General features: G+C 36.6%; 8 protein-coding genes across 8 annotated transcripts; 3 read left to right on the top strand and 5 right to left on the bottom strand.

The window, feature by feature from the left end:
* Window positions 1-23: 23 nt before the first annotated feature.
* Window positions 24-1,529, top strand: TDA11 (Tda11p; the record flags this gene model as incomplete). The annotated part of the gene is made up of 1 exon (XM_041550793.1): window positions 24-1,529. One exon carries the CDS (start codon window positions 24-26, stop codon window positions 1,527-1,529), a length of 1,506 nt encoding a protein of 501 aa, XP_041406727.1.
* Window positions 1,530-1,642: 113 nt separating this feature from the next.
* On the bottom strand, window positions 1,643-2,533 carry KABA2_05S03344 (uncharacterized protein; the record flags this gene model as incomplete). Its single annotated transcript, XM_041550792.1, has 1 exon — window positions 1,643-2,533. One exon carries the CDS (start codon window positions 2,531-2,533, stop codon window positions 1,643-1,645), a length of 891 nt encoding a protein of 296 aa, XP_041406726.1.
* A 407-nt stretch (window positions 2,534-2,940) lies between these two features.
* YAP1801 (Yap1801p) lies at window positions 2,941-4,761 on the bottom strand (the record flags this gene model as incomplete). The annotated part of the gene is made up of 1 exon (XM_041550791.1): window positions 2,941-4,761. The coding sequence occupies one exon, from the start codon at window positions 4,759-4,761 to the stop codon at window positions 2,941-2,943; it is 1,821 nt and encodes a 606-aa protein (XP_041406725.1).
* A 1,385-nt stretch (window positions 4,762-6,146) lies between these two features.
* On the top strand, window positions 6,147-6,524 carry MPC2 (mitochondrial pyruvate carrier; the record flags this gene model as incomplete). The annotated part of the gene is made up of 1 exon (XM_041550790.1): window positions 6,147-6,524. One exon carries the CDS (start codon window positions 6,147-6,149, stop codon window positions 6,522-6,524), a length of 378 nt encoding a protein of 125 aa, XP_041406724.1.
* A 128-nt stretch (window positions 6,525-6,652) lies between these two features.
* Window positions 6,653-8,626, bottom strand: BRF1 (transcription factor TFIIIB subunit BRF1; the record flags this gene model as incomplete). The annotated part of the gene is made up of 1 exon (XM_041550789.1): window positions 6,653-8,626. The coding sequence occupies one exon, from the start codon at window positions 8,624-8,626 to the stop codon at window positions 6,653-6,655; it is 1,974 nt and encodes a 657-aa protein (XP_041406723.1).
* A 721-nt stretch (window positions 8,627-9,347) lies between these two features.
* SOL3 (6-phosphogluconolactonase SOL3) lies at window positions 9,348-10,088 on the top strand (the record flags this gene model as incomplete). The annotated part of the gene is made up of 1 exon (XM_041550788.1): window positions 9,348-10,088. One exon carries the CDS (start codon window positions 9,348-9,350, stop codon window positions 10,086-10,088), a length of 741 nt encoding a protein of 246 aa, XP_041406722.1.
* Window positions 10,089-10,246: 158 nt separating this feature from the next.
* DNA2 (bifunctional ATP-dependent DNA helicase/ssDNA endodeoxyribonuclease DNA2) lies at window positions 10,247-14,788 on the bottom strand (the record flags this gene model as incomplete). Its single annotated transcript, XM_041550787.1, has 1 exon — window positions 10,247-14,788. The coding sequence occupies one exon, from the start codon at window positions 14,786-14,788 to the stop codon at window positions 10,247-10,249; it is 4,542 nt and encodes a 1,513-aa protein (XP_041406721.1).
* A 580-nt stretch (window positions 14,789-15,368) lies between these two features.
* KABA2_05S03212 (uncharacterized protein) lies at window positions 15,369-18,719 on the bottom strand (the record flags this gene model as incomplete). Its single annotated transcript, XM_041550786.1, has 1 exon — window positions 15,369-18,719. The coding sequence occupies one exon, from the start codon at window positions 18,717-18,719 to the stop codon at window positions 15,369-15,371; it is 3,351 nt and encodes a 1,116-aa protein (XP_041406720.1).
* Between the last annotated feature and the right edge of the window lie 323 nt (window positions 18,720-19,042).

Here is a 19,042-nt window from a genome sequence, read left to right as displayed (position 1 = left end):
CATTATAAGAAAGAGAGTGTGCAATGAATCAATTTGATGAGTTTATAGACGAGACTGATAAAAAGTTAAATATCGATACAAGCACACAGATATCCGTATCAAATAGCCATCAAGATGATGATCTCCCGAAGGTTGACTCTGTCTTATCTAGTCCCAAGTCACCGATAATAAACAATACTTCTAAGTTTAACTTGCAACGCCAGAAAACCCCAACTGGAATTGTTGATCATCCATTAAAGAACTCTGGATCAATACCTGACAAAGAACTAGATTTGAAATTGATAGCAAATAAAGATGTAGTACCTGAACAAATACCTACGACAGGGCCTTTAGAGACTGTTCCTGTTACAAGAAGTGTCATCCCAAAGAGGAGAAGCGTCATGTTGAACAAACGAAGATCGCTTATACAACCAGTTATGGCACCAATATCTCCAGAAAATTTTATTAACAAGTCAGGTGTATTGGAGGATAACATTTTAAAACCAAGTGATGATGTTCCGGCCAGAAAGTACAGTATCGGTAATTCGAATATAATAGATCCTGAACATGTTCAACTTTCAGTTCATTCTAGAAGTAGTTCCTTGACGTCAAGTTCTACAAATTTGGATACTACAGATATCAACACCTTATTGAAGAGCCTGGCTAGTAAAGAAATGGATTTATTTGAAAGTAAACAAAAAATTGAAGATTTAAGGAAACAATTAAGTCAACAGCAGAAAATGTACGACCAGCATGCTAAGGAATTACAACAACTGAAAACACAAGTTACAAAACACCTAAGCGAAAATGTCAATGTTGCAGGTAGTACCATTTCGAGTCCAGTAAATGTACCACAAATACAAAAACCACCAATCGATTCGTCGAGCGTCCAACAACCTATTCCCAGTAATACGACAAATCCTACATCTCCAAAATTGGAAAAAGATAATATAAATGGCTTATATCGTCGTGGTACAAGAACATTAAGACCAAAAAAAAATGGAACTCCATCCATCAATAAGACAAAAGAAATACCTATTTCACCAGAAAGTATAGCAGAACCTCAGCCTTCAGAACAAGAAGAGGAATCGACATGGAATAAACCGTTCGCCATGTTCAACCAGTTTGATCAAATATTACAGAATGAATTAGAAAAATCATTGAATTGGGATAGTGAAACAGATAATGATTCTCCAGAAAAATTAGATAGATTCCGTGGTGCTAATGTATTTAACCCAACAAACACTGTATCGGAAGATACCTCATCTTCTGCAAATCCAAGTCTATCAAAATCCTTATGGAGCTTTGTCGATACTGTAAGATCTGGTCTTCTTGGAATCGATGAAAATGAAGAGTATGAGAATGAAAATATCAGTAAGAAAGTTGCATCTCCTAATGAAAGAGGTTATTCAAACCAATCTAGCAATAGTACAATGAAGCAGTTTAAAACCGCTCAAAAGAGTCAAGGAAATAAATTACAGTTTATTGGCGATATAAAGGACAATAATCAAGAGTCGATTCGCCGAAATGTAGAGATGAAGGATTTTTAAACGGCTAAGAATCGATTTAATAATTATTATTTATCGAGTTATGGATTAAATATATCTAGACGACGTATCTTAACATCACCGTCATTTTTTTATAAGATAAATATGCATTCAAATCAATTATATATATTTTCGGAAATATTTATATATTTGTTACCCATTGGCTCATTAGTTGTCATTGAACATAATTCTGTTTGAGTATTGTTTAAATTTACAGACCCACTACTTATTAATTTCATCATGTTCATAAATTTTGAGTTAACTATCTTCGATTGTGCTTCTTGAGAAAAAGATCCAGCACAGTCAGAAGTTAAGGTATATAACTCAGTTGCTGTTTCTCTAAAGAGTTGTCTTTCGTTAAGAAGATTATTCTGTAGGGACTCTGGAGTTGTTGTGGTCATGACTGAATCCAAATCTAAGTCTGCCAATTCTTTCTCCAATTCATCAAACTCATCTTGCAAAGCACCTGAAGGATATGTCATACTTCGAGGCTCCATTTGCATCTGTTTCTGTTGTTGTTGTAACTCATCTTCGATATTATAATAATCATAAGTTTGATATTTTAGATTAGTTGTCGTACTAGTAGTATAATTTCGAGGTGCGGCTGGACGAAGCGCTGATGCCGCGGAAACGTTATTATCTCCGAACCTCATAGAATTTATTTCCAAATGTTGTTGTTGATTAGTTGGAGGTTGTGAAGACAGTTGAGTTAGGTTGGGAACTCCTCCATTTGAGAAAGATGTCTGTTCATAAAGGAACTCATCTCCCCACTGTGACTGGTCCAAAGGTATATCTTGTAACGTACTCCCCACTATTACATTGTTTTGTAAAGCGAAAGAAGAAGAAGAACTGGGACCAAGTAAATTTTCTGGAAAGTGATTAGCATATTGTATGTCTTTAATTTGACGAATAGTGCCAGCTGATCTATTCACATCATTTTGTAAATGGAATAATGGTGTCTTATCTGCTAGTTTACTTAGCACGTTCGTATTACAATCGGAGTTCATCATTTATAGCAATTTCGATCTTTTCTTCCAAAAGTTAACGATAAATAATAATGACGGAAGACATAAGAAGTCAACTGTTCCGATTTGAATTCTCCTTTGTACCCAGTTGTCTACTTATATATGAAAGATGGTGACTCTTTGGGGTAAAAATATATATATTTTTCATCTTTTCATCTGTCAATTATTCTGTCTTTGTTCGTTTTCCCCTCCATTCGTTCGGTCGGCTTTAAACCCCAAAAATTTCAGTCATCATGCGGATAGACGGCCGAGCGGAATAGTGTCAAAGATGTTCATTAATATTACAAGAAGAGAGTAATTATTTAGTATATTGAAATTGTGTATATATGAAATTAATATTATAATTATGATTGGTATATTATACCCATTGATGTGCAATGTTCAGATCGTTAGAAGTCGATAAGGCTGAACTCTTGTTGTTGTGGTTGTTGTTGCATGAGTGGTTGCTGTTGCTGTAGTTGTTGTGGTTGCATGAACGATTGTTGGGCAAACGGTTGCTGTTGTTCTGGGCTAAACTGCTGGGTAAATTGCGATCCCGTTTGATGAAGTGATACAGGTGCAGTCATGGCAGTTTGTAATGTATGGTCCTGAGGTTGTAATGAGAATGGGTTATTGTTCATAGCATTGGTGGCAGCAACAGTAGTAGCAGCATTGTTTGTCACTGAGGTCTGTTCGTTGTAGTTTCTTTGAGAGAATGGATTATTTTGTTCTGGTTGTGGTTGTTGCATGTCATTGATGTTATTCATTGAAAATGGGTTCTTGTTACCACCTTGTTGTTGTTGAGGTAGTGAGCTTTGTTGAGGTAATGTTACATGTGTCTGTTGAGGTAAATTAATAGTTGTAATTCCATTCTGTCCCATCAGCATAGGAGTCGTATTTGAATATTGTAAAGCTGCTTGCCCCATGTGTTCTGGTTGAATTTGACCAGTCATTTGTTGTGGTGCTTGTAATGGAAGCTGTGGTTGTTGTTGTTGTTGCATTAGTGGTTGTACTTGATTCATAAACGGGTTGTTTGAAGTTGCTTGAGGCATCATAGGTACCGGCTGTTGTTGCTGTTGTTGCAATTGTAGTTGTTGCTGTTGTTGCAATTGTAGTTGTTGCTGTTGTTGCTGCTGTTGTAGTTGTTGCTGTTGTAGTTGCTGTTGCTGCTCAGCTATATTCATTGATGGCAATGCTGGCAAAGTGGCCGCCTGATGCAGCATCATCGGGGTATTACCAGTTGCATTAATCAGCAATTGTGGATGTGCTAGTTGTTCTTGTAATTGTCTCTTCTGTTCCCTGATTTCATCCAGTCTTCTTTGAGCCAATCCCTTTGTTGGAGACATATCTCCATTATTGTTATTATTATTATTATTATTTGTAGTTGTACTTGTTGTTACATTTTCGTCATTAAAAGTATTATGTGTAATATTATCTTCTCTTAAATGTTCTTCTAATGATCTAACCAATTTAGTAGTAATATGTTTAATTACTGGAATCTTTAATCCAACAGCTTTACCTGTCTTCAAATAACGAACCACATTTTCTGTTAAATCCACAAATCTTTTATATAAGTCCAGTGTTCTTTCTGCATTATCATGTGATAATTCAAAGAATGATTCCAATAAAGTGATAATACCTTCATTCAATGCATTGTATAATGCTAATAAATCAAAGACTAATAATTTAAACGCAAATAATAGTAAATCATTTGAAAGATCTCCTACAGTATATCTATTTTTCAACAATGCAGTTATTTGAGTCTCTAAGGATTCGACGTGATTCAATGCATTATCTATTGAATCGTTATTACGATCTGTAATTATACTTCTTAACGAGCTATAGCCATCGCGAACATAGTCTACATGAATTGCATCGAATTCATCTGCTCGTAATTTTAAATACATGCAGTATTTCTCCACTGCATGACCTTCAAATCTACCACTTGCAGATCGTGAAACGTTCGAAACATCGAAGAAATCCGAATTTCTAGAGAAATATCTGATAGCAACGTCTCTATCACCTTCACGCATCATCAGATGAGCAACTATTAAAGATTTATAAGCCACGGTGAAAGCAGAGTCTCTAATACGAGGTCCCAAAGCTCGTACAATTTCGGAAAAATCTTGTTGTTGTGAAGTACCTAACAATATGGGATCAATATATTTCTGTTTAGGTGGGGCCATCTTAATCTTGGTGGCACCTTTCACCAGTTTCATGTAAGTAGTCATTCTATTAAAATAAAGGGTTGGAACCAAAAAAAAAAGTATAGTCTAATAGTGATAATATAATGTATGGTGTGTTACGTACACCGTGTATCGTAAATATTCGGTCACTTGTTAAATATCTCAGTATTAACTTGGTTAAAAAATAAAAGGACAAAATAATATGTATGTATAGGAGTTGGGAGGTCTCTTTAATTCAATCAAAATTATCTTAGTTTCCATTTGGCGTGGACATAATGTCAATTACGGGATGCCCCTATATGTGATTTCTTTGGTTTTTACGAAAGGCGGCGAACGATTAAAAAAATTCGTCAAATAAATTTTTTTCGTTTTTCACAATCGCGATGTGGTGCCGTTCTCAGTGATAAGCTGCCTCATCACGACAGCGGCAAAACCCAAAAGAGGAGAGAGAGCCGCGCTACCGCCTGCCACCGACTGCGACCAGTGGATTATCCAATAGGAAGGGCAGAAAGCAAATTTAGCCGCTGGCAGGTTGGAATAGAGGAAGTAAAGTCTACTAAACCGGTTGCTGAGGAGACAGGATATCAAAGTGCCATGTAGTAGTAACTAAAGCCGAATGGAAAGTCACTTGGTTGTAGTTAAGTTAGCTGGTGTCTTCAAATATATTTGCATCTTCATTTCGTAAACTGAGGTTTTACCCGCGGTCGTCTCAAGTACAAGGCAGCTGGTAGTCGTACCAGATCACAACGCAATGTATTTATGTGTATGTATGGATAAGACTGCATGACTGCACGTACATTGATCGATGGTCAACCGCAGTTTCAGAAAGAGCATTGTCACAATCATATATGGATATAGATATAGTTGTGTGTTGTGGGAAACTGGTCTTGCTGCAATGGAAAGAACCGAAAGCCAAAAACCAAAATTGCGCTGCTTGGCACCGTGTCGTGGCAGCCGCAAACCCTAACGTGGGTCGCCGTCACTTGGCACGAACCCTAACCATGGCATTCATGGCGTATCTCGTCTTTCTCTGAGAAACACCCGCAGGATAGGGGTGTCACGAAGGAAAAAAGAAAAAGAGTCACACGTACACCCACAATTACACAGAAACAACCGCAGACAGAAAATGGAACGCAAAATTTGTCACTTCGCCGAGCAATTTAAAGAATTTCAGAGACACCTGATATAATTTCAGTATTTATATATAATAAGCGACCTGGCGTAAACGATAGAAGAACTCAATGGGGGGGTTTGTTATTTCAACAGGTAACACAACAGAACTATATATCTATATATACATAACCAGTGTATCACATCCCATATACTTATACCCCTTTTGAAACGAGAAACTAGATATTTCAATTGAAAGAAAGTCGGTTTTCTAACTACATATAATAGTATACACAAAAGAGATATAAAGAAAAGAAATTATGTCGACTGTACGGTTTGCATTTAGACGGTTTTGGCAAAGTGAGACAGGTCCAAGGACTGTCCATTTCTGGGCTCCTACTTTGAAATGGGGGCTGGTCGTTGCAGGGCTCTCCGATGCAAGGAGGCCCGTGGAGAAAGTCTCTGGTGCTCAAAATCTGTCGTTATTGGCTACTGCTGCAATTTGGACTCGTTGGTCGTTTGTGATTACTCCAAAGAATAACTTATTGGCCGCCGTCAATGCCTTCTTGGCTATGACTGCAGGTTTCCATTTGTTACGTATTGCAGACTTTAGAATACGGTCTGGTGATACTATGGGAGAAATGTGTAAGTATATTGTTAATGGTACCGCAGATAAAACAATAACAAAAACAAATTAAATACTTATATACACTTATATATGTACATATGTACAAACTATTAATGGAACTTTTATTCATCCTTCTGAATTAGTAATTTTTTCTTCTTTGGTATTATTGAGTCTATATATACGTATATTTTGAAATAATTATTTGGGTTTAGATGTGTTAAATAACCCATCTATGGCATCATAATTGATCTTACGTGAAAAACTGGCCTTTTGTAACATATTCTTCACACTATCCGCTGTAGTTAAATCACCACTTTCTTCAGCCGCACGTAACGCTGCTTGTAAACCAGATTTATCTTCTAATTGGGACATAACACCAACAGCAGTATGTACAACAGGTAAATCTTGAGCATTATTACGTTTACGACTACGACCCGCACCGGTACGTCTCTTCTTATTACTTGTATTCCCTGCCAATTGATCGGCTTCCTCTTTCAAACGTTTATTTTCTTGTTCTAAGAGATAATCCTCATTGATTCCAATCCAAATACGTTCTTTAAGTCTGACCGCGTCTTCGTCGAGGATCACATCATTCAATTCTTCGTCGTCTACATCTTCAAGGTTGTCGGGATCATCAGCTACGCCGTCTAACATCGATTGTGTTGTAGGTAACAGATGCAAATTACGTGGACGGTAAGGATCCGTCTCTAATGAGTAACCATCAATTTCATCCTGGAAATGACCACTTCTACCAACAAGAAGTTCAGTCTCTTCGATCTGTTCTCTCCTCTCCTTTTCCACTTCTTCTTGTGCTACGAACAATTTCTTTTGTCCACGTGTTCTCCAATTACGTCTACCCGTTTCTTCTTCTTCTTCTTCTTCTTCTTCATCATCATCTTCTTCTTCTTCTTTCACTTCAACATCCTCATCCTCTGCTAATATGCGTCTCTTGCGACGATTCCGATTGTTTAATGTAGAGATATCATCATATTCATTGGATGATTCATCATCACTACTATTATGTTCCATGGGAGTAACTTTTCTTGTCATTCCATCCTGTACCAACATATCTTCATCATCAATACCATGTGTGGCTTTGATTCGTTTCGTTGTATTTTCTCTCTTCTGAGTGAATTGTTTCAAATAGAACAACACTTCCTTCGACGACAGATCCTGAGCAGTCATAAACTGTGACAAGATAGGGTTTCTACTCAATGCTTCCTCACTGGTCTCTTTGGCTTTCGTCTTGGCCAATTGCGTCTTTATCCTTTTCTCATTCTGACGATTCTTATGGAATGATGGGGGACGCGACTCCGAATCCTTCGACGCATCCTCACGAAACTCCTTGATGGACATCTTTGACGCTTTGCTCTTCTTAAATTCATTCAATCTCTGTTGTATAGTATTCTCTGCAACATGCGACACCGCTACGATCTCCGAATGAGTACGACGTAAATTATTCATACGACATGCCAATAGAACACATGCACCTGCAATCCCCGCAGGACGTCTCCCTTCAAACATCCAATCGTCCGACATCCGTTGTGACAGCTTTACTGCATCCTTCACCACCCTGATCATCTTATCACCTAGATTCAACTTTTCTGCAAAATGTTGTATAAATAAAGATGGATCCGCCAGCGGTAATTTCGTTATATGTAATTTTTTCACCATCTTCAAAAACGTAGCACCAATCGAATACACACTCACTTGCAACCGTGATGAGAAATCAATTAACATATGATGTGTCTTTTCCTTTCTACAAGCAACATATAAACATGTAGCTATCACGTTTTGAGATCTACGACCTTGAACAAAATTATTAGCTAACGCTAATTTATACCATTGGAACGCAGCGTCCGTAATATACTCGGGGATCCGTAGCGCATGTGATACTGCTCTTAGTTTTCTTCTAGCATTATTCAAAGTGGCTTCACGAGATTCTAATGCACTCGACCCACCATGGGACAGAAACGATGCATGACTTTGACCTGCACTGATAAACGAACCTTGAACCACGGCAGCACCAGCACTCGTCTCACCAAACGTCACCTCCGACACAATAGGGTTATCTTCAGACACAACACCACAGTTCTTACAAACAAGATCATTGTTTGCATTTGAATGGTCTCGAACAAACTCCGTACCTTTACAGACTTTGCACACAGCCATACCTTATAATATCTCCGTTATCTCTTTTTTTTTACTTCCAGTTAAATGGGAAATCTCCTTTATAGTTAATATTACGTATATGTATGGTTTATTACTTCTCCTATAGATATCCAAACCCATGTATAGATCAGTTCCACCACGTTATGACCTTCTTCAAAGTCATCTCTTTCTTTCTTCCTTCGTGTGCGTAAACAAATATCGCTCTTCTCAATTCAAAACAAATCGAAAAGAGGGAGAAAATTCTCGCGAATGTGCGGGTAATCCTCATTTTTCACTAATAAAACTCATAAAAACCAAGATCAAGCTCAAGATTGCTATTAGAAACAATATTTAAATGTCCAGAACATATGCATATGTGTGCGTATATTATTACAAACATCTGACAAATGTAACAACAATTCAGCCATCTTCTTTTCCACTACTGTCCCCATCTCATGAACAACGGGGTTATAAATTTGTCATTACATAGGGAACCTTAAACGGACCGACAATAAACCCAAAACAGAGAGAGAAAGAGTGAAAGTGGAATTTGAAGTGAAAAATTATGAAGGGGGAAGGAGAACAAAAGGGATCCCCATCTTAACTATAAATTTTAATAATTACAAGTATATATATATTCTTGATTTAACTGTCGAGAGGCTATTTGGTTTCATATTCCTTTTATACTATTACTACTACATTATATCGTTTCAGGGAAGAAGTTTCACAATTTTAAATAACAATGGTTTCAGTCCACAAATATTCTATCGAAGAAAATTTACCTCACAAGCTTGGTGAATACATCCTGCAAAAGCAGGAAGATTCCTTAAAGAATTCTCAAGTCTTTAATGTTGCAATCAGTGGTGGTTCTTTGATTGACGTCCTTGAAAAGGGTCTAGTGGATGATCCTACCATTGCACCAAAGATCAAATGGGATAAATGGAATGTATATTTCGTCGATGAACGTATCGTTCCACTGGATCATAGAGACAGTAACTACTGTGCCTTCAAGGACGCTGTTCTTGACAAATTATCAGTTCTACCAAGGGTGTACCCAATTGATGACTCCCTAGTGGATGCTGGGTCGGCCGCTTATGAAAAGATCGCTTCTGAATATGAGGAATTATTACCAAAGAAATTGGATTTATTGTTGCTAGGATGTGGTCCAGATGGTCACACTTGTTCTTTGTTCCCTGGTGACCATCACAGATATTTGATTGAGGAAACCACTAAACAGGTTATGTGGTGTCATGACTCTCCAAAACCACCAAGTGATAGAATTACAATTACTTTACCTGTAATGGAAGGCGCAGGTGCAATTTGTTTCGTTACTATGGGTACCTCCAAACAAGACGCTATGCATCATATCTTTGATTTGAAGGATACCTCAATGCCATGTGCTGTTGTCAATGAACACTTTGATGCGAAGGTGAGCTGGTTTGTGGATGATCTAGCTTTTGAAACCGTCACCACCAATTTGTAACTACGCAGTTCATGAATATATATATATATATTATTTTAATGAAATTTTTATGACGTTATTGCGTGTTATCTCCTAAAAGTCATTATTACCTTTTATAATATTATTTTTTCTAATATGTATATACCTTTTATGCATATTTATCATTATGTTTCAAATAATTAGACTGTATATAATTTCTCAGGTATATTCTCAAAATTGTAGGTCTTCAGACAATCAGCAGGTAATTTGTATATCCATCCATTAGTCTGTAGCATACCAATAAATTCTTTTATACCACCGATAGAGCTAATCGTATCCTTGGATCCCAATATAATTAATTTGGATTTTGCTCTTGTCATTGCAACATTGACCCTTCTTACTTCTTTCAACAAAGAGCCACCTTTTAGATCATCATTACTTCTCACCATAGAGATTAAAATACAATCTTTATCTCTACCTTGGAATTGATCTGCGGTTAAAACCTCTAACCCATGATATTTGACTTCTTTAAATGTTCGCTTTAATAATCTTAATTGAGCTCTATAAAGCGTCATAACACCAATCCTATTGCATGGTACACCGGATAAAATAAGGCCATCCACCATTTGACCAATTAATGTACATTCACCATTATTAATAATGTTATCACCTTCTATATTTTCAATTATACCGGTATTCCTATCATAATCTGCAAAGAGCACTCTTCTTTGAGGGTCCATTATATCAACAAGCCAATCCTGTTGGCTGGTTGACGACTTATATTTTGAAATAAGTGGAAGGTTTGGAATATCTAATAGTTGATTGCTAACTTGTTCAGTACCACATTTTAATTTATCGTCATATATCAAGAAATTGGATAATTTCATAATGTCACCACACATACGATATTGTAAAGTTAATTCGGCCATACTTTCAGGATGGCGTTCACTTAGTATCTTAAACAATGAATCCTCGAGTCCATCAAGTCTGGCACTTTCATTTTTCACTAATGGTGGTAATTGATTATGATCACCAACCATTATGAATTTCTCACCAAAACGAAGAGGTCCCAATGCAACAGGCATAGAAACTTGACTAGCTTCATCAAGAATCACATAATCGAAATCCTTTTCTTTGTAAGAAAATAGTAGGTCATTAATACCTAAGCAAGTAGTCGCCACTAATGAGGTCTCATTAATCATATTCAAAAATTCATTATAACTCTTGGCTAATGTGTAGTCAACCATATACTTTCTAGTTTCGGGATGTATCTTTCCGTTTGAACCTAATCGAATAGTTTTAATATCGGTATCGATAAGTTTCAAAAGGATATTATCTACAGCAGAATGTGTATATGATGATAGTAATATCTTCTTCCCATTTTTGACTAATATTTTGATAATCTCTGCGATTAATGTAGTTTTACCTGTACCTGGCATACCAAGAATTAGAGCATAATCTTTTGCTCTAAGGCAGAGATCTAGAGCCTTATGTTGGTCATCATTAAATGTGGAATCCTCAGGAAGATAATTTTGAAGTAAGGGCTTATCCTTAAGTGACAAAAACTGAGGTGCTATATTGTCGACTAGGAATTTTTTCATTCTTTCATCACCACCCTCAGATAATTTTAAGAATCTTTGTTCGCTTGTCTTCTCGTCAAGAATGAATGTTCCCTTTTTAATGGGAGGCAGGAAAAGATTCAAAATATTGAATCTTGCACCAGATAAAGGTTGTTGAATATCATATTTATCAATTCTATAAGTGACTGCATTTTGTGTCGATATGATATCAGATTCCCTTAGAGTAGGGTCGATCACACTTTCTATTCTTGGTTCATGATCTGGTCCAGATGAGATTTTGTTATTTAGGAGTTTTCGTTTGGTTGAGATGGTTATTGAATCCTCTGTTAATTCGATGACATTCCCTGAAGTTATTGAAAAGTGTCCTTCTTCGTCACTCACTATTATCCTATCATCAAGAGATATTTGCGATTGTAATATTGAAGAAACCTGTTGAGTAGGACTATAACATCTCTTGAATTGATATAAATATTGACCATCCATTACCTCGTCTTTTTTAATACTAGATACTCGTAAGCTGTGTACGCAATGACCATTGTGTGACTCCCTGGCTTCTCCTGTCATTAGGAACATATCCTGGTTAGAAGCGCAAACACTAGATTCTTCTTTTGTCACAAGGTCGTTATATTTTAAGAAAAATTCTCTGTAATTTTTTATATCATTTGGTAAATGGCTTGTAAGTTCGTCGTATTCTTCCATAGGGATCCTGCTTCCTTCCGCAGTTCCATGTTCTACGAGTTTATACAAAGTCATGGATATTACCTTATTATAACAATGAGTGCAATTTGCGGGATTCTCTTCAACTGTCGGTACAGGAAATAGGGTCTGCACTCTGCTTTTTATTTCAGAAAGACGATGTTTTAAGGAACTTGCAATTTTATTTCTTGTCATCAGTATATGTCTAATTGGGTCAGGTAGTCGTCTATGTTTCACCATCCCTTCTTCCCAAGTGTACATTAATAGGAAGAAATCATCAAATATGTCATATCTGTCGCTAAGAAGAAGTGTATATATAAGTCCTTGAACCTCATGAGCTTGACTTTTATATTTACCTGTTTTTATTTCTAATGGAACAATGGCGTGCATTTTTTCTACATATGCATCGACAGTAACATCCAGAAATCCCTTCAACCCAAATGAGGGGGACCATATATTTTCTTCGATATCAATAATATCTGAAAGAGAAATAGATTGGCTTTTTTTAGTGTTGGCAATGGGAACATACCTCTTATAGTTATCAGAAGATACAAATTTGTTGACAAAACTCAATATTTTTTGGACATGTGTTTCCATGATCGTGTTTTTCACATCCTGAACATCTTCGTTGCAAACTATGATAGCAAAAGAATATGTCTCTAATAATTCATCCAATCTTTCTGTAAAATAATCCATTGTGATATTTCGATGTGTGAGCTTGTATCTGAATGCGTCTTGTAATAACTCATGCACTATATTCCCTATTGTCATACTAATACTTTGTTCGTTTCTTACGTCTTGAAACAAGTTATTGATTACACTGCATCTCAGACATTTCGTAGAAGACCCGATAGTAGTAGCCGAAAGTAATATGTCAGGATGGACAATCAATAGATTATCATTTTCGAGAAGAGTTTGAGGGTCTTTATCCTGTGATAGTAACCGTTTATTTGCAAAATTCTTGCCCTCTATGATGTGGATAATATCACCCTCATAGATATCTAGGTATACCCATGGATTACGCAAAATTACAGGCACTTTAGAACCTTTGCTATCTACACATGTTAGAATTTTTTGAATACCAATTTTTGGAAGTGTCATTTCACGTATGGAGAGAACAACCAATCTACATATTCCTTTCTTCTCTTTAGCACATTTGGCCCTTTCAGAATATTCTGTAATCATTTTACTGTTATCGCTATTTGGGTGGATCATTGGTGGGATTGTGTTAGTTTCATCAGTATCAGGTTTCGTTTTGGGAACCTGGGAATTTTGTTCCAATTCATCAAATATACCGAGAAGTGAATCATCCAGCATTTCGTCACTCTCTAAAGAAGATTGTTCATTTGGTAGTGGTTTTAAATCATATTTTGCATTAGGCTTTTGTTGAGAAATAATGTCAAATAATATGTCGTCGTCGTCATCGTCATCCAATTCATTTATGTTGTTTCCGTCTGTATGTACATCAATAAGCGGTTTTACATTAGATTTTTCTTCAGATATTTTTTGTTGAGTCATTGAAATAATTGCATCATTCAGTGTTTGTTTAACTGTACTTTTGGTTGTGTTATCTGAGTCTAATATTTTTTTAACATCGGTTCTGGCATTTTCTTCATCCTTCAGCAGATCTTTTGAGTAGTGTTGTATACTTTCGTCAGTTGGTTGATTTTTTGATTGCTCAATCTTTGTCATGGTATTTTCTAATAATAATGTGTCAGGATGGCCTACAGTCCCTGGAGATGATGGTAATCCATTGATCCTTCCGGCATTTAATCGAAGATCTGTATCCCCTCTCATTTCCGTGAGGATGTCGTCTATATTTCGAAGTAAGTCTTTCGACGAGTTTTTATCATTTTGTTTCGATTTTTGAATATCGCTCATCTCCTCTGCTGTTTCAGTTGGCAATTGTAGATTTTCATTTGAATCATTTAAATATGTGAAATTAAGTACAGATTTTAGCTTATTGGAAACTGTTGGCGTTGAGGGTGGATTCAATAGGTTTGGAACGTATTCTTTATCCCGATCGGGGGAACTATTAGCCGATCTTTCTGGGGTCCCTTTATATATGGGACTATATTTCCATATAACATGGTCTGACATGTCATCAATTTCTTTTTCCTTTTTAACTCCATCCATAGTCTCTTTAGTCTTCGATTTATAAGATGGTACCTTTCTTAGGGCCTTATGTGCTGGTTGTAAAATCTTAGGGGCATCAATATCCCTACGATTCTTACTAAAAGCTGTATTCAAGACTTGTGATTGTGGAATTGACCTCAGGACAACAGGTTCTTCGATATATTTGGATTGTTTTCTTTTCAACTCCTCGAAGCGGTATTTCACAGCATATTTCTTTGGTTTTGTATTGGTATCATTTGGCACTGTCGCTGATGGTTTAGCATCTGTTTTTTTAAGTGGATTAGTAGCATTCTGTTCTGTTTTCCTCCTCTTCTCTTGATTCCCAGACATATGAAACTAATGCACGATCACTACGTAAGATTGTTTTTTTTATCGAAATATAAAAATTGGTAATAATCGTAGTAAATATTCCTTTTAGGTTTATAGGGTGTAATATTTCGTTTTCTTAGGTGTATCCATAGGTTACACAACTACTTGATAAAGATAGTTTAATCAGTTGAATGTGATTGATCTATTATTACGATACTACGCATTTCTATTATTGTGTCTGTATATTGATTTATATATTTATATAACTTCGTATGGTGTATTCTTCTGTTTTTTCTTCTTTTCGCCTGTGCACCACAGTATCATCCGTACAAATGTTTAAGCGATGCCCTCAGATTCCCAAAACTGATTTTTAAAGATTTAATAAATAAGGTTTCAATGAATGATTCGATTATTAGCAAGAAGTAAGACAAGATGGTCTTTCTCAGTAAATGATATTGTGCACTTCCACGATGTAAAATTGTACAATGTATGTTTAACGTGGTAGCATTGAATGGTATGGCTTGAACGAACTTGGTTTGGACTATTTACAAAAAGAAAAAAGGAGTGTTAGTACAAGTGAAATAAATCAAAATTGAAATTCTTAAGAGAGAAAATATTGCAATTTGATACATACTTTCGATAATTGGATAAAACTGTTATCAACAATTTTGGATTCATCTTTATTATCCCATTCGCGCCCAGGTTGTTGAGTATTCCCACGGTGGGGTCTCTTAGGTAACCTAGATATACCATGTTCCGTTATGGAATTTTGAGAGTCAATAAATGATCTTTTACGTGGCAACTGCACTGGAGAATCTACTTGTAATGATCTACGGTAAGGCACTTGTGATTTTATAGCTTTTGAAGATGGTCCAGATGGTAATTTTAAGCCGCTGTAGGGTTTGTTACGCTGCGCTGGGACAGGCACTGGCATTGGCAGCATTACAGGTCGGTTAGTGTCATGTGTAGACGTACTTAAATGTTTTGCAGTTTGCTGAGGTAAACTACTATTTGGCACGAGAGTTGAGTTGGTACGTCTTTTGTTGTTGTTTGGAACATTTGAAATTCCATCGTTCGGTGGGAATCGTACCACAGCCCTAGGGGCTACTCCAGGTAGGTCATGTGGCCTAATTGGGGGTTGTACTGGTATCATACCATTGTTTATTTTAGGTTTGATACCTGGAAGTGGGTTATGAACGTATGCAATATTATCATTGACGTCACTTTTGATGTTGCTATTAATATTAGATTTTGAAGGTTCGTGTACATTATCTTTTATTTTATTTGGAATCTTGTTAAGGTTAATTTTACCAGCTTGATTCTCTATTCCAATATTGCTTGTAACTGGTTTTGCAATTGGATCATTAATAACGCTGCTAGTTTCAAATCTACTACCTCTATTTGTATCAGAAGGATATGTATTTGCGTTCTTGGCAAGCTTTGCCTTGACAAGCTGTCTCTTGGCAGGCTCTGCTTTATGTTTTACACTATTAATAGATTCAACCTTAATGGCTTGTACCCTTTGGGGTACAACGTTAGTTGATAGTTTCTGGACTGAGCCTGTAACAACGCTCAGATTTTGATATGTCTCCCTATGCAAATGAGCATAATCAAAATCTAGCTGGTTGCAAAATGCTTGAATATCCCTAGCACTCTTACGAAACCTGTTGATAAATTGTCTGAAGTCATCCTTACTTGAAAAGAAATTCACATTTTTTTTGTTTTGAGCCCATATTGGTTTAAGTTGCGTAAGTGCTCTATGCATTTGTTGTTGTACATTATTGGTGGTATTAAAAAATCTAATTCTATCAGGGTGATTAGTATCTATTACATGTTTGATCCCCTTCTGGAGTTCTTGTTTGTCGCGTATTTCTTTTTGCTCTTCTTCGTTTGTTGTTATGCATGCAGATGTTTTATCATATGCTTGCGTAGTATCGGGATTTGAAGGTTGTTCTGCTTTAATGAACTTGAATGGGGGTTCTTCTCGTATATCATTGTGCATATTTTCTAAAGTAGTTACAGCAGTTACGTTTGCTCCTAATATTTCAGCAGCTCCCATGTCTGGCTTTGTCATCATAATATTTTCATTTGTTGAAAATGGTACCTCCTCAATATTGTCAGAAGGTTGATATGGTTCTAAAGATTCTAGTTGTTTTTGTCCCAGATCTGTGTCCTCTGTTCCTCGTTTTGGCTCTATCGTGTTATTATCCATCTCTACTGCCGTAGATGGATACGATGGTGCCTGTAAAGGTTGGCTTAGAGGGTTGACCGGTATCAAAAATGTTCGTGAATCTTCCGATGGGGATGTTTCAAATTCTGAATCCATTTGATCCGGAGAATTAAATACTCCAAATTTTTCAGTTTCTGTCTCCGCATGTTTGACGTTTAATTGAGAGATACTTTGAGACTTATCTGGTAAAATGTCTGAAGATGTGGTAGGTTTCGTTTCCATTGCTGAATTTTCTATATGCATATTATAATCATCATATTTTTCTAAACTAGAAGTATAGTTAATATCGTCAACCACCTCGTGTTCTATATCTTCAGTAGGAAGTGCAGACGCTCCTTCTATAGTGGTATGTTCGGTAGCAAGCACTGGTTCTATTACTTTTGTAGTGTTAACAGTAGGGGATATAGCTATTCCTTCAACTGTATTATTTATAGCAAAAGCAACAGGTATTTTGTCTGCTGTAGAGTTTTCAGTAGATGACGTAGATATTCCTTCCAAAACTGCAAGTGTAGTAGAAGGTATATGTGCTTCTTCTATTATACCACTTTCACCAGGATACTCGGTAGGAGTAGCCGCAGGATTGTCTGTAGCAGGGTTTGCAGAAGCATCATGTAGCGTTACTTTTTTTGAAATGTTATCAACATCTGTTGACGTTCCTCCATTGGTTGTCCTATCCGCCTGAATACTAGGTAATGTGGATGTTGTAACAGTTCCATTGTCGGATCTCTTAATATTTTCTATAGAAGTACTTAAAGTTTCGTGGGATAGTTCTTTCGTTCGCGCCTCTGATGTCTTAGTAGAGGACAACACGGTCATTTCAGATGGTAATGGTTGAGTATGCAAGGAAGATGATTGTGGATTTTCGCCTCGTATTGCTGATTCTGTTTCCTCTGAGGCTAATCCTTTGGGTTGTGGAAATGTAACAATTTCTGGAGCAACACAAGATAACTGAGAAATATTTGATATTTGTGGACTACTTTCCTTAGTAGTTAACTCTATGGTATTAGTCTCTGATCCCTGTGTTGTGGTCATTTCATTTGATAACAATCCATCTCTGGCAGCTACAGCTACAGGAGAGACAGTTATCTGATTCATGCTTGTATCTTGTAAAGGTGATCTGTTGGTGTGTTTGAGCAGTTTCTCATTGGCTGGACCTGAAGGTAATGGCCATGTATTCTTTGCCGAGGATAAGTTCGAAGGAGTAAAATTAGAATCAGCTGTTTCAGTATCAAGAGTGGAATCGCTTATACTCCTCCTGCTGATATTATAGTCATTCTGTGATTGACCAAGGGGCGGTTTTGATCGCAAGATTGGGTCAAAAGAATTAGTATTCTCTAATGTAGTCCTTTCCGTACGACATTCTTCGTCGCTGGTAGATTTACTACTTTTTTGAACAATAATATTCAGACTTAAGCTCTCAAATACGTTCCTCAGTGTATATCTATCGAGGTCGAACAAATAGACGAGGTCGCCAAACGTATAACCTTTCCTTAGCAGATTATAAACCGCTTCTTCGTATTCAGGAGTAAGCTCTTTCAGTATTTCGGATGTTTCAGATGTCCTATTCATATTTGTATTCTTTATTGGTATATTTAATCTATCGTATAATGAAGGAGATGCTACTGGTGTCTCTCCTCTTGATCGTGGTCCTGGTCCTGTAGCCTTGGGGGCTCTACCTCTGGAACGTGCCCTTCGCGAAGCTCCACTAGAACGTCTCCTCATGTCTATCTTATATATAGATGTATTTATTTTTCTTTCAAATTCTGTTAGATTAGAGTTTATGGGTATATAGCATGTTCTTTAACATATATCATATATCTCGTGAGGTCTCTTTATGGTAATCGAACCATCTATCAAACATGAAGACTATTCGATTTGTGTATGCTATAAATTTTCACCAGTTTTTATTTTTTGGTTCGTCCTTTTCTCTGGCAGCTTGCGGAATGTCGAAATGCCCATACAGTAAGGCTGAAACACTCCAACCAGATGATTTCCTCTAAAAGAAAAATAATTTTATAAAAAATGTTGATTTATACATTCTTGCA

The sequence above is a fragment of the Maudiozyma barnettii genome (genome assembly GCF_903064755.1).
Source record: "Maudiozyma barnettii strain CLIB 1767 genome assembly, contig: KABA2_05, whole genome shotgun sequence".
NCBI classification, from domain to species: domain Eukaryota; kingdom Fungi; phylum Ascomycota; class Saccharomycetes; order Saccharomycetales; family Saccharomycetaceae; genus Maudiozyma; species Maudiozyma barnettii.
This window is presented reverse-complemented; position numbering and strand designations above follow the sequence as displayed.